This window comes from Carassius auratus, chromosome 31 (assembly GCF_003368295.1).
Source record: "Carassius auratus strain Wakin chromosome 31, ASM336829v1, whole genome shotgun sequence".
Lineage (NCBI taxonomy): Eukaryota > Metazoa > Chordata > Actinopteri > Cypriniformes > Cyprinidae > Carassius > Carassius auratus.
Window position 1 is genome coordinate 11,436,568 of NC_039273.1, and position 27,941 is coordinate 11,464,508.

The 27,941-nt window shown below is 34.8% G+C and overlaps 1 protein-coding gene across 3 annotated transcripts in view; it reads right to left on the reverse strand.

The window, feature by feature from the left end:
* Nucleotides 1-22,974, reverse strand: part of LOC113050547 (neuronal growth regulator 1-like) — a 105,198-nt gene extending 82,224 nt beyond the window's left edge. Inside the window, exons 1-2 of one of the 3 annotated variants that reach the window (XM_026213585.1) lie at nucleotides 22,522-22,974; nucleotides 1,538-1,776 (exon numbers count right to left, since the gene is read on the reverse strand). In XM_026213585.1, the coding sequence (XP_026069370.1) occupies nucleotides 1,538-1,776; nucleotides 22,522-22,691 (409 nt within the window). In that variant the 5' untranslated portion in view covers nucleotides 22,692-22,974. The remainder of the gene's footprint in view (nucleotides 1-1,537; nucleotides 1,777-22,521) is intronic. The other 2 variants (XM_026213586.1, XM_026213588.1) reach the window with 2 other exon arrangements.
* Between the last annotated feature and the right edge of the window lie 4,967 nt (nucleotides 22,975-27,941).

Here is a 27,941-nt window from a genome sequence, read left to right on the forward strand (position 1 = left end):
TTCTGAAGTAATAATAATAAAAAAGTCAATACATAATTAGTAATATGTAAAATAATATTCCATATGCATATATACATTGTAATATATAAATAAACATAACAATTTTAATATAGTTTGAAAAGAAACTAAAGGAAATAATAGGAAACTACAGTATATACAGTACATGCACAAATATAGTTGAACACATAGATACATTATATTTATTTTCCTAGCTGAATCGAACAACTCCAACTAATTTTTATATATTTAAAAAACAATCTCCGGAAAAGCAAGACGCACAAATAGCATACCTGGCCTCTGCTGTCATTTATAGTGAAAGCTGATTATTTTCTTCATACACATAAAGTTTATGTACACAAGTTCTGAGAGCAGACCTTACAGTTATGCATATTCACTGAGAGGAGGGGATTATCATGCAGACATATAAAGGTTTATGCCAATTTTTCTAGCTGGCAATCAGAGGTTTGTTCAAAGAACCACATTGGTGGAATTATTTTCTTAATAACTATTCAGTCTGGTAGGTAAAAATATTGATAAGTGTAGATGACCAATAGAAATATGCAAAGCTAACAGGTGAATTAATGTTTTCCTCACTAAAGAAATTATAATATACTATATCAACTGATGTCCATTTAACATCATCAAAAATGAGTTTTGCAGAGTGGCCATGCGCATGGACTACTATGATGTAACATTTTATTCCACATGGACATTATCAGTAATTATGCTGCTGAGCACGATGGAGAAAAAATGTAATTATTTCCTCTACAAATCTGAACCACAAATTGAGTCACTCCTCTAAAGACACTAATTTTTTTTGCAATTTACAGTTACTTTTGACTTATTTGATCACTGTGAGGAAATTGTATCAATACATATGAAAATAACAATCAAACCCCATAATTTTTTATTTATTTAGATCCACTTGAAAATTGCAGTATTTAATCACTGTGTTACATAATACTCAATCCTGCACTCCAACTGCTATCTATAGCCTATAGGCTAATTCACAGACTTTACTCTAATTCCTTAAAAGGGGGACACACACATGTGGAGCTAGAATCCCTATTTAAATAATGAAACATGAAAAAGTTTTTTCCAACGTTTGATGATTTCAAAGTCATTAGTAACACATTCAATCCATATTTTCAGTATTAATGCAAACATATACACATTTAAAATGTGCTTGAAGCTTTAATAAATAGTGTAAAATTGCATGCAGTGGCCAAGAGTCTGAATTTATTTATTTATTTACTTTATTTTTTGACATTTTGAGAGTGTTTGGGCCTTTGAAGTCAAAAAATAGTATTATGAACATGGATGTAAATACAAATTTTTATTATCAGCATTAAGAAATATGATCAGTAAAGAGGACAAATGCTGTTAATGCAATGAATACTTCAGAGCTTAAGAAACCCTCCTCACAACTAAAAACCAAACCAGGTGTTAATATAATACTAAATTAGTTTTGTTTTTTTTATCAATAAAAAACATAGCATACCATGATGAAATAAGCATTTGTGGATGAAACACTCACCTTTTACAATTAACTGGATGAGCTTTGGGCGTAGATTGCGTTCACTTTGTATCGAACAGGTATACAAGCCCTCGTCCGTTATATCCACTTTCTGTATCTGTAAGCTGTATTCATGTTTATCCCCCACATTTGATAAGATGGACACGCGAGGATCCCCTGACCACTTGTCATTCCCTGCGTAAATGATACTGGAACGATTCAACCATGCTCCTTTTGAGATTCCATCTAACAGGTAGCATCTGAAAACAAAAACAAAGCAGAAAATTAAGGACTCCATGTGGTGAAAATCAAGTTTTTAATGTTGTTTACATATCTGTCTAGAGCTTTTAGTATGCTTCGAGACAAACCATGTGCAAATTCATCACTCAACACTGCTGAGTATTTTTGCCATAGAACTGCGGTGTACCGAAGACGATCTCAAAAATGCTGTTTGAAACAGCCCCTGTTTCCTGCCATCACAAATATGCAACCAATCCCATCAATTCGCAGGTTGGGGCTTTTCATATCATTGGCTGTTTGAAATGGCATATGGAAACATGCTTTGTGTTAAATTAGCAACACATTTTTAGCTGATGTTGTAGAGAATGATAAAATTATTTGATAAAATACAAATAAAATGCATTACCATTCTGATACATCGACTTGTAAATGACACTGTATAACTCACCCTTATTTTTTATAAACATATAGACCAAGAATGTGATTTATTAGCTGATGACTATTAAAAAAAATTGCAGTTTGCAAAAAAAAAAAAAAATACTGTCAAGATATTGTCTTTCCATGTATAACATGTAAAAAGAAAAAAGAAAAAAAGAAACAAACAAAAAAAAGTCTTCTTTTTTTATGTTTGTTCATAAATGTTTGATGTTTTATAAACATAAAATGTTTTATAAACACCACTTGTAAATTATACAAACTACATTAGTCCCTGGTGTGCACAAAATATACCAAGCAACAACAAAAACAACAAAATGACTATTTAACATTTAAAGGAGTGGTTCCCAGCTGGTGGGTCGCGACCCAAAAATGGGGCCATGTTGTTCTAAAACAGCACAGAAAAAAAAAAAAAAACGTCAAATGTAAATCATAAAAAGCAAATAACTGAATAATCAAGCATTTAGGGCAGCAAATTAAATAGACTTATCAACATTTAAAAAAAAATGAAAGCAAAAAACACTTTCCATTTCCTTTGTTGTTGGCATTAAAAGCCATGCGGCCCAATTAAACTCCAAAGAATTTTTGTGCAAATCCTTCCGTCACTTTGTTGAAGCCAAATTATGTAGACACCAACATGGACAGGTTGCATGGCAAGCCCTCTTCCTCAAAAACCATGTTTTTGATTTGATTTGTTTCAAGGTTATGCTGATTTGCCTCTCTTTCCTGGATTTCTGTCTTCTGTATTCATTTAAACGAGACTTCTTCAAAATGACAGTTCTGACCTCAAAACAAGACTTCAGCAAACCAAGCAAACTAACAAAAAAGATGGCTTGGAACTTTAATCTGGTATCAGGTGTCAGCAATGGAGTACGGTGTCCATGCTGAGAGTTATTCACACAGGATGCTCTTGAGGTTAGAGGTGAAACGGGAGTCAACATACCCGTCGGTACATTGCAACTCACATTCTCAATGTCGACTGGATCTTTTGGAAATGTGCTTGACATGTTCTCATGCTACACCCCCCACCCACCCACAGCCAAAAAAAAAATTATAATAATAATGTTATGAAACAGGATTTAACTTAGTTTCTCTAGGGCTTGTCAAAAACTGTACACAGAATGAGACAAGATTTAAAACGATGCAGTTGATTTACCATTATGCATGAGAACGGCCCACTTGAGAATGTGATTTAGAGCAGATCTTATTAAAAATGTATTGATGCTTCTAGAATACAACCTTTTAGATTAAAAACATTTCATCATCTCAAATTGCATGTTGCAGACAACTTTGTAAATCCATATCAGAACATGAATTATTAGTACTGTTAGTAACATCTTCAATCTGAATAGTATGACAAACTATCTGAAATATTAGTGCTATGTCATAATTTGTGCAGTTCAGTTTATGCATGCCACATCCCCGAATTTAAATGGCAGATAACAGAGTATAACTTATGTAGGCCTACATTCATAAGCATAACTAATTAAAGGCAAAAGAGACGATATACTCCTCACATTAACATTAATGTCACAAGAGATATTAGATGTTGTAACTGTTTTTACACTTAAATAAATAATTATCTAAATAAATACTTGTGGTAAATAAACACACATATATAACCATGACTTCAAATTATGTATTCAACCAAACTACAACTGCAGAATATGGAAGTACATTCTTAAGTTTTTGCAAATGTTAATGCTCAACGCTGTCCTACAAAAGCCAAAATTATTCCTTTGAAATGTTTAATGCTTTTGTTTAATGCTTTTTTAATATAATTTCCTTGAGCAAATTAGGAGTTGATGAGAAAGTCATAGTTAATAGTGAGAATTGATCCCAAAACTAAGACATTTGGAAAAATTTATGTTTGTGTTATTGTGAATACAATAAAAGTCAATTGAACCAAAACTGTTTAACAGTCACATAGGTTTGGAATGACTTTAGGATATACTTTTTAGTATGTTATAAAAAAATCTGATTTTTTTTTAAGCTAAACTGGTAGAAAGCTGTACATCACTGACACTGAAGGTTTCATCACCATTTCTAACCCCTGCAACAGCAGGATGGCTGGTGTCATACACCACAGAGATCTATTTGGACATACCTCACAATAACTCTCACAAAGGCTTAAGTGCTTCCTACTGAGATGTAAGCTACTGTGAAAGAAAGACCTCCACATGTGCTATATTTCCTTTGTACTGCCTGTAAGGAACAGGTGCAAAGGTGCATGTGCCTACTAGCATGTGCTATTCTTTAAACCCCTTGACTTAGGACTGTGGGACTTGTAGGACTGTCTGTGTTTTCACCATCATTCATTAGTGGCCAACCAAACAGTTTCTTGGTCCCTCTGATTTCTATAGTAGTCCCCCCCCCCATGATGGAAGTCAGTGGGGACAGGATTTAGCCTAGTTTTACATTTGCAATATGTATGATATATATAGACATATATTTGATTTGACACCTTACCATTAGAGAATGTGCACCGCTTTTCTTAAAAATATCTATTTTCTCATGATCATCTCTCAAATCACAGGCAGCTATATGGCAGAAATGCCATCTTACTTCCTGACATATCTTGCCAACTCTCTCCTACCCAAAAAAAACAAAAACAAACACTGCAGCATGTATTTCACATCCAAATATGTATTTTCAGGATTTCAGAATTGAAATAAGCATCTAACTCTCAAAGCCTGAAAACAGCAGAGAGAAGAGACCATAATCAAGTCATGTTTGTTCTTTCTCTTCCTCCAAAATTTCCCTCAATCATCGTTATTCATCCCTTCAAAGCACTGCTCTGTGAAGCTCATAAGGGCAAACCTCTTCACACTCATGGTGGGATTTTTCCTCTCATGATCTCTTTTAGAATCCATAGAGGCTTTCCACATTGTGCAACACTGATTAGGTCTTCATCTGGTATTTTCTGATTCAAAACATGATTTCTAAAAAGCAGGAGGCTTTTTTCTTGTTTTGGCTTGAAGTGTACATTTTTGGATTTGAGGCATCTAAAGAACCGTGCCAAGGTGCGTTAAACACACTGAATGTGTACTAAGTCCTTAAAATGGTCACTGCACTGTATGACCCTTTCCACAAAAACATTGAGAGTAAGAAGAGTTCCTTGAGGACCAAATCTGCTGATAATTCAGTTTGCCAGCCCATCACAGGAATAAATTACATTTTAATGTATTAAAATAGAGCAGCTATTTTAAATTGTATTATTACATGTAGCATGCACTAGGAATTAAAAAGTAAACAGCAATTTTATCTACATATTTTTTACTAAAACCTTTTTAATACTTGAAAAATTCCTGCAAACCCCATTTTATGATCAAATTGTGGAGGCATTTGAAATGCCTCAAACTGAACCACAACCTCACAGATATTCTTCCTTCTTCAAAGCAGAACGATTCAAGCCAGCAGGCACACAACCAGGGTAGTTTGGGAATAGGAATAGTGCACAGGATTTTGGGAAGGAAACAGCTGAAAATGCACCTTCCAGCTTTCTCTGTGCTCGCTATGCTAGTTTCATACAGTGGCTGCAGCTAACAGCATACAGTATTCGAAGCATGTTTGGCTTTTTTCCCCCACTGATCAAGACGATGTTGGGCAAAATGAGAAGTTGTTTCAGAGACGGAGCAAGTTATTACATTTTGATTAAAGATTTGAGAGACAATAGCATGCAAAGATGAACTGCGCAGAATAAGAACAGGAACAAGTAAATAGGGTCAATTTAGATTTCATGTTGACTTCAACATCAGCAGAACACCTACATACTACATACATGAAAATTGCATTACTAGAGCAAATCCTATAACAGAAGATGTTTAAACCGAACATCAGAGAGATCCGAGAACAGAATGTCACTGGGATTGCAGCATCCTCCTCAATCCCCAAAGGAGCCTTTTCCCACACAATTTTTTCTCTATCTTTTTTTTCTTTCATAAGACATATGTGCCTGCGTAATGTTGACCCCACTGTTGATTTTACGTGTGCCAAAGAGCCAAAGCAAGAGAGCTACTCTTTTGTGAAGACCTGAGGATTAAAATAAGATTAAGTCGATCCCAGCCAATAAATCTTGTCTCACAAGGTGCCACAAGTTCTCAACACCAGAGTAAATGTCAAAGCCAAGCTATAATATTGTCTCTACTGTGTTGAAAATCAACTGGTGACATTCCCGTAAGTGCTTTTAGTGATGAGGAATGATGGACATGGAAACTGAAGCTTTTGGCTGACAAATGCCAAACAATGGCCAAAACTAATAAAGATGACTGAATGTGGGGACACTATTAAAATGCTGCCTTAGGTCACATAGGTCGTGATTTCTAAAGGACAGAGTTTTTTTTTTTTTAAACTGTTTTAATAAATGCACATTATGTTGCAACTAACTACCATTTACCTCTATCTCTCATACACACATGCACACTCTCACATGCATGCACAATATTATCTCAACATCTGCTATTTCAAATGAACACTGTATCTCCTGTGTCAAAATTACCCATTCAAAACCGGCAAAAATACATCAAATAATCCACTAGGGATCTCAGCCTCCCCTAGCCATCTGTGCTCCAGTCCAAAGCATCAGACAACTAATAGTTATGGTTATTACAGTGTTACCTCTCAAAGGACAAATTTAAAGTTTCCATTTGAATTTATATGATGTTTGGATTCTGCTCACCTAAGAAGCTTTTGTTGGATAATACCTCTCCTGTCAACGAGACTCTTCTGATTGTACCTAGACTTACAATTTTACTTGATTCTAATCATGTATTCTGTGTTTTATTTATTTTATATGTAATTTAGGGAGCAGGGCATCACAGTGAGCCTTATTTTCATTAAATCAAAAAATTTGCTAAAATCATTTATCATCAATCATCGATTATATGTCACTATTTCTCAGTAGTTTATGATTGTTGCCAGACAAATAACAACTACTGTTCATTACATGGTGAGAATCTATTCTCTTTAATCATTAGGGCTGGGTGACTTGTGTAACAATTTTGGTGAGTATATCTATAAAATTGTATACCAGACTTTCATAAATAGCTTAGCCACTTAAACTGTATTAACTATACCTTAATTAACAGAAAATTTAAGACAAATAACAGGATGAATAAAAGGACAGGAACAACAACTTCATAGAAAAAGATTCATAAAAGCTATTAAATAAATGAAATACAGATAAATAAGAGATTATTTTTAATAAACTTTTAATATTTAAGTATATCTAAATTACACAGGCATATATGGGGACATACAGCATAGTAGTATCAACCCATCCAACCAATTTTGAATATTGCAATGATTTAAATGCACTTTTAATCAGCATTAAAAGTAAAAAAAAACTGTCTCTTCTTGGCTTATATTGAAATCCATATATTGTTCCGTATATGCAGCTAAATACTTTGATGCCACTCTATTGGGCTTTATAATTATACCCCAAAAAGCTATTATAAAAGCTATCATTACGATAATTATACACAAATGGTTCCGTCCAGGATGATTTGAATTGAATTCTTTGTAAAGCTGCTTTGGAATGGTTTGAATTATGACAAGCCCCATACAAATATCACTGAATTGAATCAAACATGAAAACAGCATGTGAACAAGGAGCTTTCAGCTGTTGTACTAAAACTCAAACCCTGTTGAGACGAATAGTATGTGAATAAATCAGCAAAGTGTCTCACAACTTCAATTCTAATTCCTACAACAAATACTGGATAAATTATATGAGTGAGGGTCCGCTGGGACCCTGCCAGATTTTGAATGACCTAATTCTGCTCACTGTCTTCCTTAAGTGACATATTTCTTGCAAGCCATCATACCCTTTGCCACTTAATGTAGTGGAAGAACTAGGCTACAGAAAAACTCGATCATTCACCCGATGTTTTCTTTGCGCTGGAAGATATCATCTCAGGACCTCAAAAGAAGACGCAAGGAGTGAAGGAAACTCGTTCTTTGTGGTTTCCATGCCAGTATTGAACGTGCTTACTTTCAGAAAAAACAGCCTCGCTGATATATCATGACATAACAAACTACAAACAGAAAATAATTTACTAGGCTGCCATTTATAGCAGGAAGAAGACGTATGACATGAAGGCGTGTGTTTTAAGAACCCTTAATTTGACTGGGATGGAGGGTAGAAGAATAAGGTAGTTTAATGAGCGTTCTTCCCTCACATTCCCTGCATTTTTGGCAGGGACTGAACCTCCTTGGGTAAGCTTTCTCTGAGACCATTTGGCAGAGATTACGCCCAGCTTATAGTATGTCCGTCCCACAAAGATCTTTGATTCATAACTGAGATTTGAAAGCACACTTACATTCATCGAGAAACTAGTGCATGTGAGAACGCTTTAATCAGATTCCGCTACAGAGCAAAGGGATTAGCAACACTAAAATGTAATCAGTGTGATTAAAACATTAATGCGTTCAAATACAAAAGCATTTCAACAACAACCCGGCTTACGCTGTAACAGCATAGTGCCAGAGAAGAGTGGAAAATATTCCACCATGCTGACAGTCAAATAGAGAAACAATTGCAGAGCATTTCAATACTAGATGAGAGTCAACAGGGGGGACCATTTTCTTTAAAGGGACTATGATAGGTGCTGTGATGCTGCAATAGGGGAAAATTGAAATGCTGCAGAGCAGGGAGGCTGAATCAATGGAAGATTTGTTAAAATGCGTCCATGCTAAGATGTCTTTAAAAAACAGTGAACAACATGATGTATATTACAGACTCTCACTGGTTTTGCTCTTGTGTTCCCGATACAGAAAGAGACACCCGGCCATGGTAACCACGGCAACACACCCTATGGACATGCACTAGATAGCCTCTGCTATCTAACACTAGTTCAAACACTTTGGTAGGCGTTTACACAACAAGGGACAGTACACTCAAAGATAAAAATCGTCATTATTTACTCACCTTCATGATGAGCCAAACTTGTACGACACTCTTATTCTTCGGCATAAATAAGATGACACCAGTGGTGGACAGTAACGGAGTAGCTTTCCTTCGTTACTCTACTTAAGTACATTTTTCAAGTATCTGTACTTTACTGGAGTAGTTTTATTTTGAGTAACTTTTACTTTTACTTCACTACATTCCAAAGCATAAAATCTTACTTTTAACTTCACTACATTTCATAAAACATATCGTTACTCCCTATAATATATCACGTGCTCTGACACGCAGAAGCTGTGTCTGATTCATCATGAACGAACTGAGTCTTTTCAAAATAAACGTTTAAATCTGATCGCAAATCACACCAAACGATTCGTTTATGAATTCAAATTATCCGATTGCAGCTGTTCTGGAGTCGACCACTCACTGATTCAAATCAACCGTTTAGTGCGAGTCTCCAGAAGTAGATCTTGTGAGCCACGTGCGATGTTGCTAAAAGTAAGTTATTCATTTCGAAATTTAGGATTAATTATTGTCACTGAAAATAATATTTAGGTCAAAATTGTCAGTTGTATGGGAACTAAATCCGTGTGTGTAAATCTGTGTGTGTGTGTGTGTGTGTGATGTGATGTTCATAACATGGTAACTATAGTAATTATAGTAATTATATAAGGCCGGGACTCAATTAAAAAAATTAATCTAATTAATTAGAGGCTTTGTAATTAATTAATCAAAATTAATCGCATTTTAATCGCATATAAATATTTGACCTGAGAACAGTGAGAAGTAATTTTTTTTCACATGGATTTATAGTATACCATTGAATAATGACTGAATACATAAGCTTAAGCAACAAAATATTGTTTATTTTTGTTCAACCAAGTCTAGCAGACCAGTGCAATTTTTGCCATGAAGTGTAGCAATAGCATATTTAGAAACAATTTAGAAATAGTACATTTCAGAAATTCAGGAAGCTTATAGGTGCTGGAACCTTATGTAAAGTGTTTTTTTTTTTTAAGTAAAACACAATACTGTCAATTACATTCAGAACATTGGAAACACTGACTATTAGAAAACATCTCTCTGTTGCTTCAGAGGCCATAACATACTAAGTCCAACTCTCAACAACCTTGGCCAAAACAATAAAGAGTTCAACATAAACTGTTGCACCAACAAAATAATACATAGTTCAACATAAAATGTAAAGTCCACGCTAGCTGCTATATGTTTTGCGTTTAGGTGATACTTGAGGCTCGATGTGCTGCTGCGATGATATGCGAACGCTAGTTGGTGCTCCAGTATAATCGGTCCCGCCGAAACTCATCCAGTGAGAAACGTTCCGCGGTGCAAAAATAAGTTTATTTTTAAGTTTTATTTTACTGTAATTAATTAATCTTAGTTAACGCGTTATTTTTTGTTTAATTAATTAATCTCAATTAACGCGTTAAAGTCCCGGCCCTAGTAATTATCAAACTTGGAAGAGATGCACCCCGTTTGGCCAGGGGTGTTTTTACACCACAGACAAGATTTGAGAAGGAAAAAAACATTATGAAAATTATTAAACATTATTAAAAAAAATCGGTGCTAATATAAAATTAAATTAAGTAGCCTATATAAAATTGCAAACATCTATCTTTCAGTACTTTTTTACTTAAGTACATAAAAAATCGAGTACTTTTATACTTTCACTTGAGTAACATTGGAAAAGGAGTACTTTTACTGGAGTAATATTTTACTATACGTATCTGTACTTTTACTCAAGTACTTGATTTGTGTACTTCGTTCACCACTGACTGGATGACACACAATACAAGTCCGTGGGATGAAATCAATGTTGTTTTGGACCACATTGACTTCCATTGTATGGACAAAAAGGGGTGTTCCACAGAAGAAGAAAAAAAGTCTTATAATTTGGAACGACATACAGGTGAGTAAATCATGACAGACTTTTCTTTTTTTGGGTGAACTATCCAATTATCTGATAAATGTATGTAGCATGCAAGCGCTATCCAACTGGCACAATTATACAAGCCTATCCACAATGTGTGAACAATGTCAAGCATTGAGAGTTTGTTCTTCTGGCTAAAACATATTCTCAGCTCAGCACAGCACTTTAATAATTGCAGATTGAGTCCTCTGCTCTTACCACAATTTCATTAATGGCCTTTTAAAACATTTGATTTTAGAATACCAGACACCTTTAAAGCATCAGAGAATTAGCAACAAAGAAAAGTTGGGTGGTCTAAAAGTAAAAAGTAGTGAGTTGGTACAAATTAAACGCCATTGTTCATGTTTGTTGGTTTTTTTTGACAGCTGCAATTAAAACTCTCATGTTCTCGAAGGAAACCAAGCGCTGCCTTCTCTCAAGAGGCAACTACTTTCATTTCATACATAAGCTCACTTCAGCTAATATTGTGCCGTAATGCTAGTCCTCTATAGTTCTGACAAATGGAAAATCTGGCATTATGCGACCTATTAAGCACAAAGCGAGATATGCAAAATATGAAACAATGTTCAGAAGAAATGACGGGCATCTTAGCATCTGACAGTCTGTGATGATGGTGTGGCATTCCCAGTCTGAGCAGGGCCTCCAGTCTGCCAAGAATGGAGAGGCAAGGCGGTTGAGATGATTGATGACACGCCTCCACTGGCCCTCTCTCCCCTGCTGACATGCACTCACAACCCAACACTCTTCATTGCTAATTGGACAACCTTGCAAATTCTTTCTCTTAGACTGTGGTCCACTAAATTAGCCACTGATAACTTCCCAGAATTGGTTCAATTTATGAACGTCCAGAACTGTCAAGCTGGTAAGGTGTCACTCATTTTGCAGAGGCTGCTGAATAAACCTGTCAGGCATGCAACTTTCGAGACAAGTTCATTTCTCATTCGTTTTTCATTTTCTTGTTTTGATAAAGCTTGCGGGTGACAGTTCATTTAAAGTCTAGTTAGGTAGAACTTTGCTTGAAATGATGAAATAGATGTTTTTGCACATAATGAGTCCCGAAGGACAAAAATCACATCGCGGCCATAAATGGGGCATCACATCATCTACTTTTTAGCTTGTTTGATTAGTTTGAATCATGTGCTAATTATGTTTTTATCTCAGAAGATCAACACTCTAAAAAGAAAATTCAGGGGACCTACTACCACATCTTGCAAGTTAAAAATATAAATGTATTAATTAATTAGATGCCTTAGGTTGCAAAGTTTATTTTCATGAGTTTTGTTGCCATTATAATCAGTATGTGCATATATTCTGTGTTATTTTATTTATTTAAAGGGGTCATTGGACTGAGAACTCAAAATTCTCTTGATAAATTCTGAAAGAGGTTATTGTACTATAAAAACATTCTGTAAATTTCAGAAGTCAAAACAGCTTATATTGAAGTTAGTTTGACAGGTTGTGGAATGTGCCACTTTGTGATGTATTAGTGTGGCTAATCACCGCCTCTGCAGAAGAAGATCAACACCTGCTTCTGTGTCACTGCCTGTTTAGCCCCGCCCACTGATTTGAGTATAAAGTGTAAATAATGAGAGATTCAGCCACAAGTCTATGCACTAACCAAACCATAAATATGGCTCTGAAGACAAGAAGACACTGTCAAGTTGTGGTCCCAACATTAGGAAAGAGTGTTGAACTTTATTTTTAATGTTCGAGACTATTCACTTCACTTTTCAGATTTGTTTCCAAACACAGCACAATTCTATGCAGGATTTCAGAAAGATTGAAACTACTGTAAAAGACAGTAATGTCACATCACACAAGTGTTTTTTTTAATATGTGGTCACGATTGCTTTGTCTGTTATTACAGATCATTTGATATGTACTGAGTATTCATGCATTTTTAATGTAAACCACAGCAGCGTCCATATATGAAGGATGTAGGCTGTCAAACATGTTAGCCAATCATACCAGTGGGCGTTTACTTCCGAGTCAACAATCTGTCACGCCTATTCAAACGTGTTCTGCTGAGTTGGTTTAAAACAGCCTATTGGGCCCTACTTCTAAATTGAGATGTTTATGGATGTATACATCTTTATAACATAATTTATAAAGTGGACCTCAGAGAACAGTACGCAATTTTTTTAAAATGAAATTGTCTTGATTACTTAGAAAATTGGGCTTCGGATTTCTAGTTCTCAGCATGCTTTGCATTGGAATGGATAATATCCATTTAATTTACAAAGTAATCTTGCTTGTTTATTATATTTACATGTTAAATAAGAACTCAATTAATTGGAACAACTTAACTTTTTTTGCAAAGGGTTGTTTATTCTACCAATTAAGTCTCTAACTAAAGCTAGTTTGCTGGCTGAACATAATTTTATTATAAGCTGTCATAAATCAAAAAGATTGATGCAAACCAAACATTTATTTAGAGTGCAAGTAATACAGTATGCATTATATACTATATATATACATTCTCATTTCAAACTTAAAAAATAGTTTCTGAAAGATCTAATGTTGTCAACATGATACTGCCCATTGTTTTTCAGACACTAACAAACAGCGAAGTAAAACTGCAACTGCCATCCAGCCGGAAAACTGGGCCTGTTATGTAACTCAAATGTGCTCAATGGGCATTCAAAATGGTGAAAACTACCAGACTCAGTCAGAGTGAAGCCTTGCCAAATTTCTTAGCAGAAGCCTATCAGCACGCAATAAGACATTTAAAATATTTGAAAGCAAAATCTTTTAATCTGTCTAAGAAGTTTGATCTCTTCAGGAACTTTTAGGAGCTTAGTTTGCAGGAAACACACATGATGAGGTTTACACATGACAATGTCTACCTTGAATACACTGGAAGTAGATTTGAATAAAAGCAATAAAAACAAAGCCAAATACACAAAATTTATTTGCACTGGACTAACAAGCTATATATGAGAACGTTATGCTTCCAATGGCAGGGAATAAATAAATAAACATGTCAGTACACAATTTGGAAGCTGAAATATCTATGTTAAATAAATAATCCTCATAAAATAGCCCAATTATCTAGATTCTAGAATATTACTTTTATTCATATACAAGGGAAACTGCTGTCAACATTGCCTTACATCAAGCAGTTTTTTTATTTCTTTGTTTGCCAACATAGTGATACGTCACATTAAGTTCTAGGAAGGGGAAAGAAAGCCTAAATGCTATTGATCTGCTTCACTGCTTTATATTCCATACACTAATAATTACCAATGCGGTCCCTCCAATTACTTGGCTCTACTTTGCATTAACAGCCACGTGCAATCCACACACATTGATTCATTATGCAAATGACAGGGACTAATTAAAGGCTTGCTTACATGACTCCATTTAAAAACCTGCAGCCATGGCAATGCACTGCACAAATAAATTGAGACACAGTTTCCTTTTAATGCTGCACAAAGAATATTAGAAGCACTTAAGCCAAATATTAACAAATGGTTCAGATGTTTCTAGTGTTCTCAATGAGGACTTTATTGTACTCATAATAAATTCAATACCATATAGTAGAGCCAATGACAAATAAGTCTTCAATATTAACAGTAAATGTGGCGAAGGCTAATGATAGAATTACTGTTAAAGTGAACGGCACAGGCCCGTGTGCTCTCCAGTTTGAGAGTAGACTGGGTATCTAGCACCTGAGGGACAAAGAAGCTTATCTGGTATCTAGAAAGCCTGCTTCATCAAAAGCCATGAAAATCAGTGACAGGTTGAGGAGAAAGGAGGTTACATATACTTCAAGGCAGTACTGTTTTGTTTTGTTTTGTTTGTGTGCTTACTTCAGGTATAATTACTTATAACCATTATCTGATGATAATTATTATTTTATCTGCATATTTTATCCTGAGATTCATGACCTCGGGTCCATGACCATGACCTTGAAATTGGGCTTCTTTAGGAATATTCTATTAAAATATTGCAATTATACAACTATATTGCCACAGAAAAGAACTGAAAAAAAACAACAACATATATTCTATTTGTTATCATCAACAACAAAAAGTGCATTAAGCATCATCATGTTTTTTTCAAACTGGGGTTCATAAGTTGATGGAAAGCTTATAATTAATTAAATCATAAAAATGTAAAATAAAAATAAATAAATAAAAATAAAACAATTAATACAATACTTTTTGAACTTATATAATCATAGGTTTTTTTATAAAAGGAAAATGTAAAATAAAATAAAATAAGGGTGTAATCAATAAATGACAAATAGTTACTGATATTGTGTTAAAAATATTATGTAATCAAAAAATATTTACTTATTTTAAATCTTATTACAAGTACCAGGGGAGTAGCCATCTTTTCAGAAGTGAGGGGGACATAAATTATATATATACACACACACACACACATTACAATATAATATAAAACATTACAATAGAACATTTCTGTAACCTATAGCCTACCAGTCAACAGTTTTTGAACAGTAAGATGTTTTATGTTTTTAAAGAAGTCTCTTCTGCTCATCAAGCCATGCATTATTTGATCCAAAGTACAGCAAAAGTTGTAAAAGTTTTTACTATTTAAAATAACTATTTTCTATTTGAAAATATTTTAAAATGTAATTTATTCCTGTTATCAAAGGTGAATGTTCAGCATCATTACTCCAGTCTAGTGTCAAATCCTTAAGAAATCAAATCATTCTAATATGCTGATTTGCTGATTATCAATATTTAAAACATGAGTACATTTTTTTAAGCATTTTTTGATGAACAGAAGGATCCAAAGATCAGCATTTATGTGAAATAAAAAGCCTTTGCAACATTGTAGAGTATGTCATTCAAAAAATATATTTTTTGGAAAAGAAATGATAGAAATTAATACTTTTATTAGCAAGCTTTAAAATCTCAATAAATAACATTTTGAAATATATTCAAATAGAAAACAGTTATTTTAAATAGTCTAGTAAAAATATTTCAGTTTACTGTTTTGCTGTACTTTGGAACAAATAAATGCAGGCTTTGTGAACAAAAGAGACTTGACTGGTAGTGGATACTATAGGAATTTAAAAATCTTTAATTTCTAGCTTTTAATTTGCTAGAATAACTGCTTGAAACTAACAAATAATAATATTTTTTATATACTACAAACACTTATTTATCACATAATAAGGCAGAATAGTTTCTACTGTAAAAAATCTATGTCAATTAGTACTGTTTTGTTTATATACTGTATTTATCACCTGCTGGAGATGACTTGAAAAAAACATATATTGTTGCAATCTTATATTAATGTCTTCGTGTTTCCAAAAGTTTCAGTTCTCCTGTCAAAACAACTGCTTTCATATAGCGATAGCTGGACGCTGTTGCCCATATTAGGAGTTTCCTGATTTGACTTTCTGCGCAAGAGCGCGCTCCGGCTTCGATGATGAATGAAAAACACACTGCAGGATTGTTTAGCGCTTCTGGGTTCGAATAAAATATCAGGTAATGCGCAGATTTCCTGTGTCTTTGAGTTTAAATCTATATTTATTCACACCAGCTCGTGAAAACATCTATGCGAACACATTTGACTGAAATTCTTTTTATTTTTTTTAATTTTTATTTTTTTTCAGGGTAACAAGTAAACCACAATCTTTCATATTTACTGTACATTTCTGCAGTGCTTTAACGAAGAATAACATCTTGCCTTCTGGTATTCATGGCTGGTGAATGTCAGATAATGTTATCTTCATGCCTGGCTTTCTAATAGCTTTCTGTATCACCAATAATAACATCCAGGATTCTCTCTATATTTACAAGATACCACACAGAATTTAGACTCCTTGGTGGCCACTTAATATTGAATTTATTCTTGAACAAAATTAAAGAAAAATGTGATAATGTTAACATTATAATGTTAAGATGAACCACAGACATCACATCTGTAGTATAAAATATGTTAAAGGAGTCATATGATGCGATTTCAAATTTTCTTTTTTCTTTGGAGTGTAACATGCTCTTGGTGAATAAAGAAGATCTGTGGAGTTGCAAAGATTAAAGTATTAATTCCAAAGAGATATTCTTTATGAAAGTTGAGACTCGTCCACGCCCTCCTGAAACAGCTCATTCTTACACGGCCCCACATATCCACGTCACTATGTGGGAAGATTTGCATAACGGCACCCAGATGTCCACACAAAGAAAGAATACCTTTTATTCTCCTGTAGTATTGTTGTTGCTGCCGCCATGTTGTATAGACGCTGTGTTTCAATGTGAAAGCGAAACTACTTTGTTTGGCGAAATCTTTCGATCCGGTTCCAATTTCGATACCTCAGTTTCGATACCGGTTCCTAACGATACTTTTTCCGATACCATATGTTTTAAAATCCATTTCAACATCAGCACAAATACATTAAACACAAAACTTTTATTTTTTACCTTAATTAAAAAAAATTCTGGTAACACTTCACACTCAGGATAACATTATTAATACAACTGGTTGTTTTTTTTTGGATGGGGTGTGCCATTCAGCGGCGGACTGGGACCAAAAAGTTTCCCAGGCTTTCTGGCCCACAGCAGCCCACCACATCATAACGCAAACGCCCCTGTTTTTATGTCATTTATTAATTTTATATTTAAGTAAACAGTTTGGGGATTTTAACCAATAGGGCAACTGATCCTCCGTTGAAAAAAAAAGAACAACAGCTGTTCATTTAGCGACTCCAAGTGAGCGATACATGCTCATCAAGACACAAACATTCTTCTAGAACTCACACTTTGCATTCAGTTAGCAGATCCATACGAGTAATGCAAGAAATAGAAGTTTATAAACTCAGACGATAGCTTTATGTGCTTTACAGATGAACTTTAAGTCTTTATTCATTCGAGAAGTTCAATAATAGATAATCGGCTTGGTACAAGTTCATTATCCGATTAGTGAACAGATTATTCTTTTGAGTCAATCTTTTAAAATAATAATTTATTATTTTAGAAACCAGTGTGGAAACCAGTGTTTCACGAACTGGATAGATATGAGGTGCAGGGCTTGCAAAATCGCTATCCTGACGTCCCGGGGCTATGTGTTTTCCAGTCCGATGGGCTATCGTGAATAGTGATGTAAAATTCCTAACTTCACTTGCTTCGCGTTGTTCACTCGCTTGAAGGGGTGAAACGGATCGTAGCCGATCGTTTGCATTTGTTTCTAAATATTGCTGATTCAAGCTTTTTAAACAATTTGTGCGCATTCGGAGCTTGTGCTCACTCATTCAAAGCACGCGCTGTGAGCAGCATTTCAGACAATGTGCGTACAGAGAATGAATTCATCTTTCGAGTATCGTAACTTCTGAATGAACACACACACACAGTTATATCAAAAATAATTGTCTCTGCAAGTATTCTCGTAAACACAGTCGGTTATGTTTTAAGTGAACGTATACAGTGGACTGCTGCTTAAAGAAATTCGCTATACTGAAAAAATCTTTCTCTCTCTCTCTGTTTTTTAGATGATGTGAAAGGGGGCGTGTTTCAAGATACGTAATAGAGTAGACCAAACTAAACCGGGAGGGAGGGGAAAGCACTCATCCAAACAAATGCTTCATTAACACCGGCTTTGGTTGCAATACTCTTATTGCATATGTTGCACTTCGCTGACTCGGCATCGACTTTAATAAAGTGTAGCCGTAAACGTTTTGAGAAAAAACAACTACAGTTGTATTGTGTGACTGCGAGTATTTTCAGAAATCCTCCCAGTCCTTACATGCACGCATGCTACATGCTCACAAGGACACAGCCGTTCGGCAAAAAAAAAAAACGCCGCTTGACTTTTGGAACCGAAATTTGGCACCGAAAGTTAAATAATTTTTCGATACTCATAGTATCGAAGTCTTTCGTTCAATATCATAAAGGCATCGGAGTTCCGTACCCAGCCATAGGCTGGGTATTGATTCAGATGTTCCAGATCGATTCAATTTCGATTCACAAGCTCTCAAATCGTTTCGATTTCGATTCTCGATTCGATTTTCGATTTCGATTCTCGATTCGATTTTAAATTTCGATTCTCAATTCAATTTTCTATACTCGATTCTCGATTCAAGTCAATGAATAAAGATTTAATACAAAAACTATATGTATAAAAAAGAACAGTGAACATAAGTTTACAATTGGGTGATTAATAAAAAGAAATTAAGAGCCACAAACCTGTATATTAAACTCTTTCATTTTAGGTTCACTTGGGTAAATTAAAACAGAACCCATCTCTAATTTTCAAATGCAAACAAATATGTTAAATAAATACAAAACAATTTTGATGCAAGATGAAAAATGCTTTGTACTTGTTCACAACACTATCGTTGTCGTCTTGCTTACGAAATCTAAAATGCTTCCATAACTCTGAATTTTTATGTGAAGGTGGCATCAACATTGACAAAGCACCTGAAACCGCCATTTTAAGCAGTGAATGAATGAATGACAGGTTCGCCTCTCGCTCCTTGGTAACATCGCACAAGGCATATAAGAGGGTGACATCTAGTGGAGAAGACTAGTAATTAGATTAACGTTAATCTTGCGGTCAATGTTTGCAGAAATAAATATGGAAAAAATAATCGATTCATGGCCTTTGAGAATCGATTTTGAATCAAACACATTTTAAAAAACTATTAATCGAAAATTATTATTTTTTTACCCAGGCCCAGCCCTAATTTATTATGGGTTTTATGTTTTTGTCTCATCGCTCCGGCTGGACAAGGTCTCACAATATGTTAAGAGGCATAACATTTCTGTCACACGCTTAAGGTATTCAGCCTATCACAACGCACTGGATAGCTGACCAATCACAGCACACCTCAGTTTTCAGAGAGGTGAGCCTTGTGAAAATCGACGCGTTTCAGAAGGCGGGGCATAGAGGAGAAACAAAAATGTACAGTATGTGGGAAATAATGTGTTTTTTAACCTTAAACCACATAAACACATTTCAATACATCAAATACACAAAAATAATGTTCTTTTTAGCAGAATCATATGACCCCTTTAATATATTACACCCAAATTGCAAATATTTAACGTGGGCTTATTGGCACAAAGTCAAGAACCATTATAGTTCATGCTCTTCAGCTCAAGAGATCAACAACGCCAAGGATAAAGAAAGAATAGATAAGAAGTGATTAACATTTTAAATCATAAACATTCTCTTCAATACCTACATGCTTAAATGTGTGATCATTTTGTGTTGAGTACAGCACGATTTCACAAATAAAGCAAAATACAAGACGAGCTAATATATATATATATATATATATATATATATATATATATATATATATATATATATATATATATATATATATATATATATATATTCGACCACATCCATTTATTATTTTAGAGAGCACAGCACTAGAGTTAAAGTGTTGGTGTAGTTAATAATACAACAGAAGAGATGAAACAGAGGAGAAAACCTCACATTAACCTCCTTCTGATTAATCAGCACTGACAGTAAGAGGTGTGGCATGAGAAGAAAAAAAGCAGGTTCCCACCCATGTCTCCATAAAACGATGCCGCTGGTGAGGAATATGTTTAAAGTATTGGCTCGAAGCATTCACAGACCAAAACTGACACTCTCTGGTCATCTGGGACACTCATGACAGCCCTTTTCACAGTGCAAAGTAGCCTCCCATTACAGTTTTTGAAATACAATAATGTTGTCATATTGAAATTACTTCAATAAGTAACTTCATTTCTGAAAATGTAACAACAATATGAAAAAAACATTATATGGTGTATTTTAGCCTATGTGGGTATATGAAAAAATCTAAGATAACAATCGAGGCTTTCTAGGGAAAAAAAAACAGCAAGGAGCATAACTGAAGTCTGAATAGTCTGCTAAATATAACCAAATGGTATAAATTGACTGTCACTTAAGCCGAGCAAACAATTTTGTGGCAAAAATGGGTGAACAAAGGGTGATGGATCATCATTTTTTAGGTCTATTAGGTCACGAATCGGACTTAATCAGTCTGAGCAGTTTATGAGTCACTGACTATTTAAACTATGAAATTTGTCATGAACACGTCTAATTCGTCAGCTGACAGTTTGTCTTCATAAATAAAACTTTCTTTTAAAGCAGGCAGAGATGTAATGAACTTAATGAATGTAATTTAAAAAAACACAATTAATTAGGTTTTAAATTCGAAATCACTTAGTTATTTGGCTTTACAGTTTGTTTTCATAAATAATGCTTTATTTTAAAGCATGCAGAGATGTAATAAACTTAATGAATATAATTTAATAAAACACAATTAATTAGGTTTTCAATTCTAAATCACTTAATTATTTGGCTACAACATACTGCACTAGAATATGTGACACTACAATAAACATATACGGGAATAACAAAATAAGAAAACAAGAGCAAAAGAATTGCTAAATGGGTTTTTGAACAGGTTCTTTAACACGAACTGCTCGAAAGAACCGACTCGATGAAATGAGTCGAGCTTCCCACCATAGCGGTCCTGTGCTAAAATATGTTTAGAAATGAAAAGGGGGATAAACCTTGTTTGGATCAGGTCTAAAAGAAGAAAAATTTAGGCTCCTCGGGATGAAACAAGACAATATTGGAAATTTTGAAGGAAAAAATGAAATGTATATGTCCTGTGCTAAAATATATTTAGAAATGAAAAGGGGGACAAGCTAAATTGGCAAGAGGGGTCAAATATTTAAAATGTCATATAATGTTTTAAATTGTTTTGCCAGTACATCTTTTATGGAATTTAATATATAAACATTGTTTGGATCAGGTCTAAAAAAAGAAAAATATAGGCTCCCCGGGATGAAATAAGACAATATCTGAAATTGTGAAGAAAAAAATGAATAGGGAGAATTTGGGAGTATAACATCTAGCAGCAAACGGCAAGAATGGACTAGTGACTTAAAAATAAAATTAAAACTAAAACTTAGCATCAGACACTTGCATACCGCCAGACACACCCATGAAAAAAAGGGGTTCAATAAACGCGGATGGGTTGTAATTTTGTTATAACATGACTCTAGTTCCACATTAATCCCGCACATAATCGTGAGCAACTTTTCTATCTATTGATATTTTCATTTTTTCAGGACTCATACATTCGTTGGGCTCTTTCTGACGGTGGGAATCATGAATGACTTCATTGTAATTGTGCAAAGTGTTCCGCTTGGCGGGGTTTACAAAAGTCTACCCCCTTCCTCAGCTCCTTATGCAACCCCTTATAGAGACCCCTTATCTGGACCCTAGACTTTAAAAATGTATAACAGAGTCAGTTCATCTCCAAAACTCGAAAATACGTCGGTAAAATCAGCATTGTCCCAAACTGTTCTGGTCTATATGGGAATCAGCAGGGCTTGTGACCCAAATAAAAGTGACGGGTCGGCACTGGGGGATCTGCCGCGTGTTGTTTACAAAACGGAGAGCAGAGCGACTGATGCAGGTGCCAGCCGAGTTTAGTTTCAACACTTCTACAGTGACTTGAGTCTCCTACGTTACCTGAGCAGCGCGGTGTCTCCCTGTCTGCTGACCACACTCTCGCTGGACGCATAGTCCACAGTTTGTCCAGCGGGCAAACACGACGGTAAAAAGCAGCAAAGACTGAGAATTATAGCGGTGAGCCACTGACCGGAGACGCACGCATCCTGCACTGCAATCATTATGTCCATCACCGCCGAGTGGAGCACGATCCGCGCCCTTATCAAAAATAAAAATATAAATATCTGGATGAAAATATAATAATCCTCTTCGAAAACCCCGAGAAATGGCGTTCCGTGTAGTATCCCAGATTTGTTTTGATCGGAACCTGACCGCGGGAGGAAGCCGACTCTCCAGTGGCTTGCACACCATCTAGTGACTAGTGAGGAAACGGGAGCAGAGCTAGCAGCAGACAACCCCCCGGCTCTGATCCTGTTGCCATGCGGCCGTTTCCCAGGCAACCTGCTCCCTGTAGCTCGTGATGGAGCAGTTAAGCGGGTGCTTATTCTTGCCACGGCAATACTATTTAAATGAGTGAGTTTTGACCACCCGGGGTTTAGCGCCCTGCAACCTCAACGCGTCCTTCTGCAAACACGCTATTGCGTGTGTCGTCTCTAAAAAAATAATTAAATAAAAAAACCTTAGATTAAAGATGAAAAGAGCAAAATGTAAAATGACATAGGTCAGGTCTTGTTTGTGTCATTGGTGGCCCATGCAGCTATGCAATAGGCTGCTATTTGTTCTGAGAAGTTACTGCAGGAGGGATGTCCCCGTCCATTTTTAGACTCAGTAGCTTAAAAGATTTCTTAGTTCTCTTATACCAAGTATTTTTGTGTGTTGTTTATCATACCAAAGTAAGCAAAATTGTCTTTAAGATTAAACATTTAACAATATTACATAACACCATATAGTCAGCAGATTACAGTAGCTACAAAGACATGAAATACTGATTTGAATTTGAATTAAAGATCTGCATGTATCTTACATTTTCTGCTAAAATAGTCCAACTAATATGAAACAATTAGCCTTGCAACAACATGCAAAACTGCAACTTTAGCTACAGTAGGCCTAATATTAATACTGAAGTCCTCTTCATTTTCGCAGCTATTGACAGTGGCATGTGTATGAAACAAGAGAGTGAGTCCGGTCTCATGAGAAATCGGGGCCGCTTAAAATAGTCACTTTCATCAACCCTAGTTATATACAGACAACATTAATTTATAATGTCAAACCAATAAGGTTTGCAACTATTTTAACGGGGGACAATTTGATATAATATTTGTATGATGTGATTTGTACAAAAACTTATGATTTTAAGAACAAAACGAATGTGAAGGTCCAAACCTAACTGTACATGCATGGACAGATTGTAAGAAAGCTCCAAATTATATCATATGAATTAGCCACCAATTTGCCCAAAACATAAAATAGTTACAAACTGTAACGAGAGTGTTATATATATTTATATAAATGCTTACTAGTATATATTATGTTTTGATTCAGTTGCCTGAATGAGTGTGCTGAAATTCACAACTGACCAATCAGAATGAAGCATTCCTTCAAGCCATTGAAAGTCATTCACCTTAGTCAGGTTGACAGCATACCGAATTTAAGGTTGTGATGGACAGACTTACAGTCTTTATATTGGCACACACTGTATAACGGTCTTAGATCATGTAATTTTCACAACTCTCAACATTGAAAATTGTTTTATGGAGTTTTACATATTGAAAGATTTATTTATTTATTGTTTTGGAAAGCTGTTTCATCAACTTAACATTTGGCATCTTGTTAAACAAAAGAACAATCCACTGATCACGCACTATGTTTTATAATGAATTCCTAGGTCTGGGTCATAACATGTACATCAATGACAAAAGTATTTTCTGCCTTTTAAATGTTGGTAAGCCAATTTATGATTCTGATAAGCCAATTTATGGCAGGTCATAAGGTTGGACGTCAACAACAAAAGATTATATTTTTTTCTGCGTTTTAAATATTTGTAAGCCAATACCCCCCCCAAAAAAGTTGTCAGTTTTCAATCAGTACTGTACACAATTAGATACTTCCATTTTATTATCTGCATTCAACACTTTTCCCCCTGGTGTCCTTGACCCAATCAGTACAGACTTGCGGCACACCAGTTGAAAGCCACTGCTTTAGAACAAAGGAAGTGCTTGAAGGAAAAATCATTCTCAGCTAAAATAATGGTTGACACATCCCACAATAGCAGCTAAAGGCTACCTCAAAAGCTTTCATTAAAGTAACCTACATTTTCCTTTTTTCCCTTACTGCTCAAGGCTATAATCCTCAGTGCTTTTCCTCTATAGCTTCTTTAAGAGGAAAAGCAGTATGCTTTTAAGAGTCATAGTAGAGAACAATACAGCTAAAGCATAAAGTGAGAACCAGATCAGCATTTTCACTAATAAGCTTGGGGGATTTCTCACACCCATCACAAGTTTTTCCTTTTTTTTTGGCACCATCTAAAACAGCACTTTCCTCAGTTGCAACTACTTGTTTGCTTGCTCACATTCGCCTCTTTTTGCTAGCGAGGTCCAGGTTGTTGAAGAAGCTACAAGGTGTACAGACATGCTTTGATAAGGGATATAGGTTTTTCTTTATTGTGCTTGTGGTGTTCATGTGCTCAATTGAATGTTTTCATTTTCTCCTCATGATGTGACCATTCCTTTGATTTTCCTTTCCCATCATTCTGGGTTTTCAATACAGTTTTTTTTCTTTCAAAAATGTATTTTTCTTTGTTACTTTTCTCTCTGCACACTGTGGTATCACCTTCTTTATTTTAAATGGTACAATCGATACTGTACAAGTGCACAACATTCAATGTCAGTGGAACCAAAGGTTTCTCTTTTTTTAGATGAGGATCTTCTAAGGGACAATTCTGCACCAAGATTGGCTTCATACTCATTGGGTTTAGTTTAATCAATTGTGGATCCTGCAGCTAATGTATTTGTCTAATTAGAAATATATTTACTGTTGACTCACTGACATGGTTGGCCCATTTGTAAAATGGCTCTGATAAAAGCATTTTGAACCTGCTCCTGTTGAGTATTTTCCTTTTAATTGGGAAAGACATGGTTTGGATATAATTGCCTGAATGTCATTAGCGTTAATGGCAACCAAAGTCCCTGCATTCCATTCTGCATCTAATTTGGACTGGCATAGCTGGTCTGTACTAATCATTTACGCTGAGCCAAACATGCATTACTAGGTAATTGTTTAAATAAGAGGAGAATACATGCATATTCAACACATTAATAATAATAATAATAATAATAATATATATTTATATATATGTGTTGAAAGTAACAACTATATTGAAAAATACTGATTTAGGTATTATTGAGAATAATGGAGACAGAACAAAAATATTATTCACAGCTTCAAAAGAATCTAAACATAAACATAATGATGCTTTGTCACTTGCTGTGAAAAACGGGTCAATTATAATTTTGTCACTTTCCATAGCTCAGAGACTTCTACAAATATGCTTGCCATCTTTCAGCATAAGAAATGTTTATATGTACCAAAGTAACTATGTTATAATGAAGTTATACCAAAGTTATAATGAGGATATTACATCATAACATTGAATTTAAGACACTTCAGTTATGAAAATATGACAAATAAACTGTATCTAAAATATATAGCACATCAATGCTTTAATATTATTCTGAACAATTGTCACCTTTATTAATATTTCTGAATAGTTTTCACCTTTAGGGACCAATTGTGCTTTGAATTAATTAATTACTTGGATGAAATAATGTTCACTGGATTTAATTATTGAGTTTTTGTGACTTTTATGTTACAAGTAATGTAACAGCTACAGTATTGGCAACAGTTATTCATGGTAACGTATAACCAACAAATGAGAGATGGAAAATATATTATTTTAATAATATAGTAGAAGACGATATCATCCAAAAGACATCTTCCTCAAAATCAAGGAATCGCTCCTTTTTCTCAGACAGAGAGAGAACTTTACCAAGTTTGAGGCTTGGTCAAAGATGTCCATTCACCCATATGAAAGTACCATAAGACAAAACAATAGCAAAACTAGTCACTTAATAACCAAAATGACTTTTGAAATTCTCTCAAGCACACGGAACTGAGTCTACCTGCTCATGCATGAAAGCTGTGATTATTATTACTCCAACACAGTTCTGTGAAGATGTGAGGGAAAATGGGAGCTTTTCACACTTTTACACAGTGCAGCTCCTGAAATAATGGACAAGATAAATGACGCTCAGGATTCTACCACAGTGGCAGGGTCTTTTGTGTCGTGCTGTCTTGCCAAATCTTTATAAGAAAGAAACACATTTAGATTCCATAGTCTTCCTTACTATTTTATACCACAGAGCTATTAAACAAGCTGTATCCCTAAAAGAATGACAATGATTCAGAGTCAAAAAGAATGGACAATGTTATAGTACAACGTTAGTCAGGGGAAAGTTTCATCTATGATGAACTAGCTACTGAAACGTAAGCCTGGCTGGAGGCTTAAATCACAGAATATTTTTTCCTCACACTTGCATGACATCGGTTACATGCCTGACGTGAGCAGTCCAGGAGTGATTTGTGCACCCTGCAGTAGCTTTACTGGTATGGGCAGAGCAACTAAAGAGCAGTGCACTCAACAATAAAAGTGATGTTATGCAGTTAGAGGAAATCTAGATACATTGCAACTATTCAGATAATAATCGTCCTTGAATTTGCAACATTCCCAAAGTGCTGATTCAGTCCAACAAGACTGTGAAGCTTTTTTTCTTCTGATTATTAGTATTATTATTATTATTATTATTTTGCAATTCTGTGAAAAGAAAAATAAAATAACTTTGAGACAGGCATATAAACTCAGAATTTGGAGATTTAAACTTGCAATTGCAAAAAAGTCAATAATGTGAAATAAAAAGTCACAATTAGCTTTTTATCATAACTCTTTTTCAGTGGAAGAAAATAAATATTGCAACATGTAAACTCAGAATTCAGTAAAAAAAAAAAAAAAAAAAAGTCAGATTTGCGAGATGTAAATAAAATTCTGAGGAAAAACTCAGAACACAGAATTGTGAGATGGGAACTCAGAAATTGCAGAAAAGAAAGTCAGAAGTCAGAGTTTATAGCTCATATTTCTGATTTTTTTTCTCAGAGTTATGAGTTTATATCTCCAATTTTCCAATTGACAGTCATTCTGTTCAAGTATATTATTGAATCAATCAATTGATTTGCTTATTTCAACCAATTCATTCAAAACGCTGATTCACTGCAGGAACACCACCACTTTGTTGCTGGTTGGAACACTGGATAATTTGTAACATGACATATATAGTCTGTATTGTTGTAGGATTAAATAAACACACTCCTCTGAAAATTTCATGTAGAACTTCATGTAGGATTTTAGAAGAGCACTCGTATCAATCAAT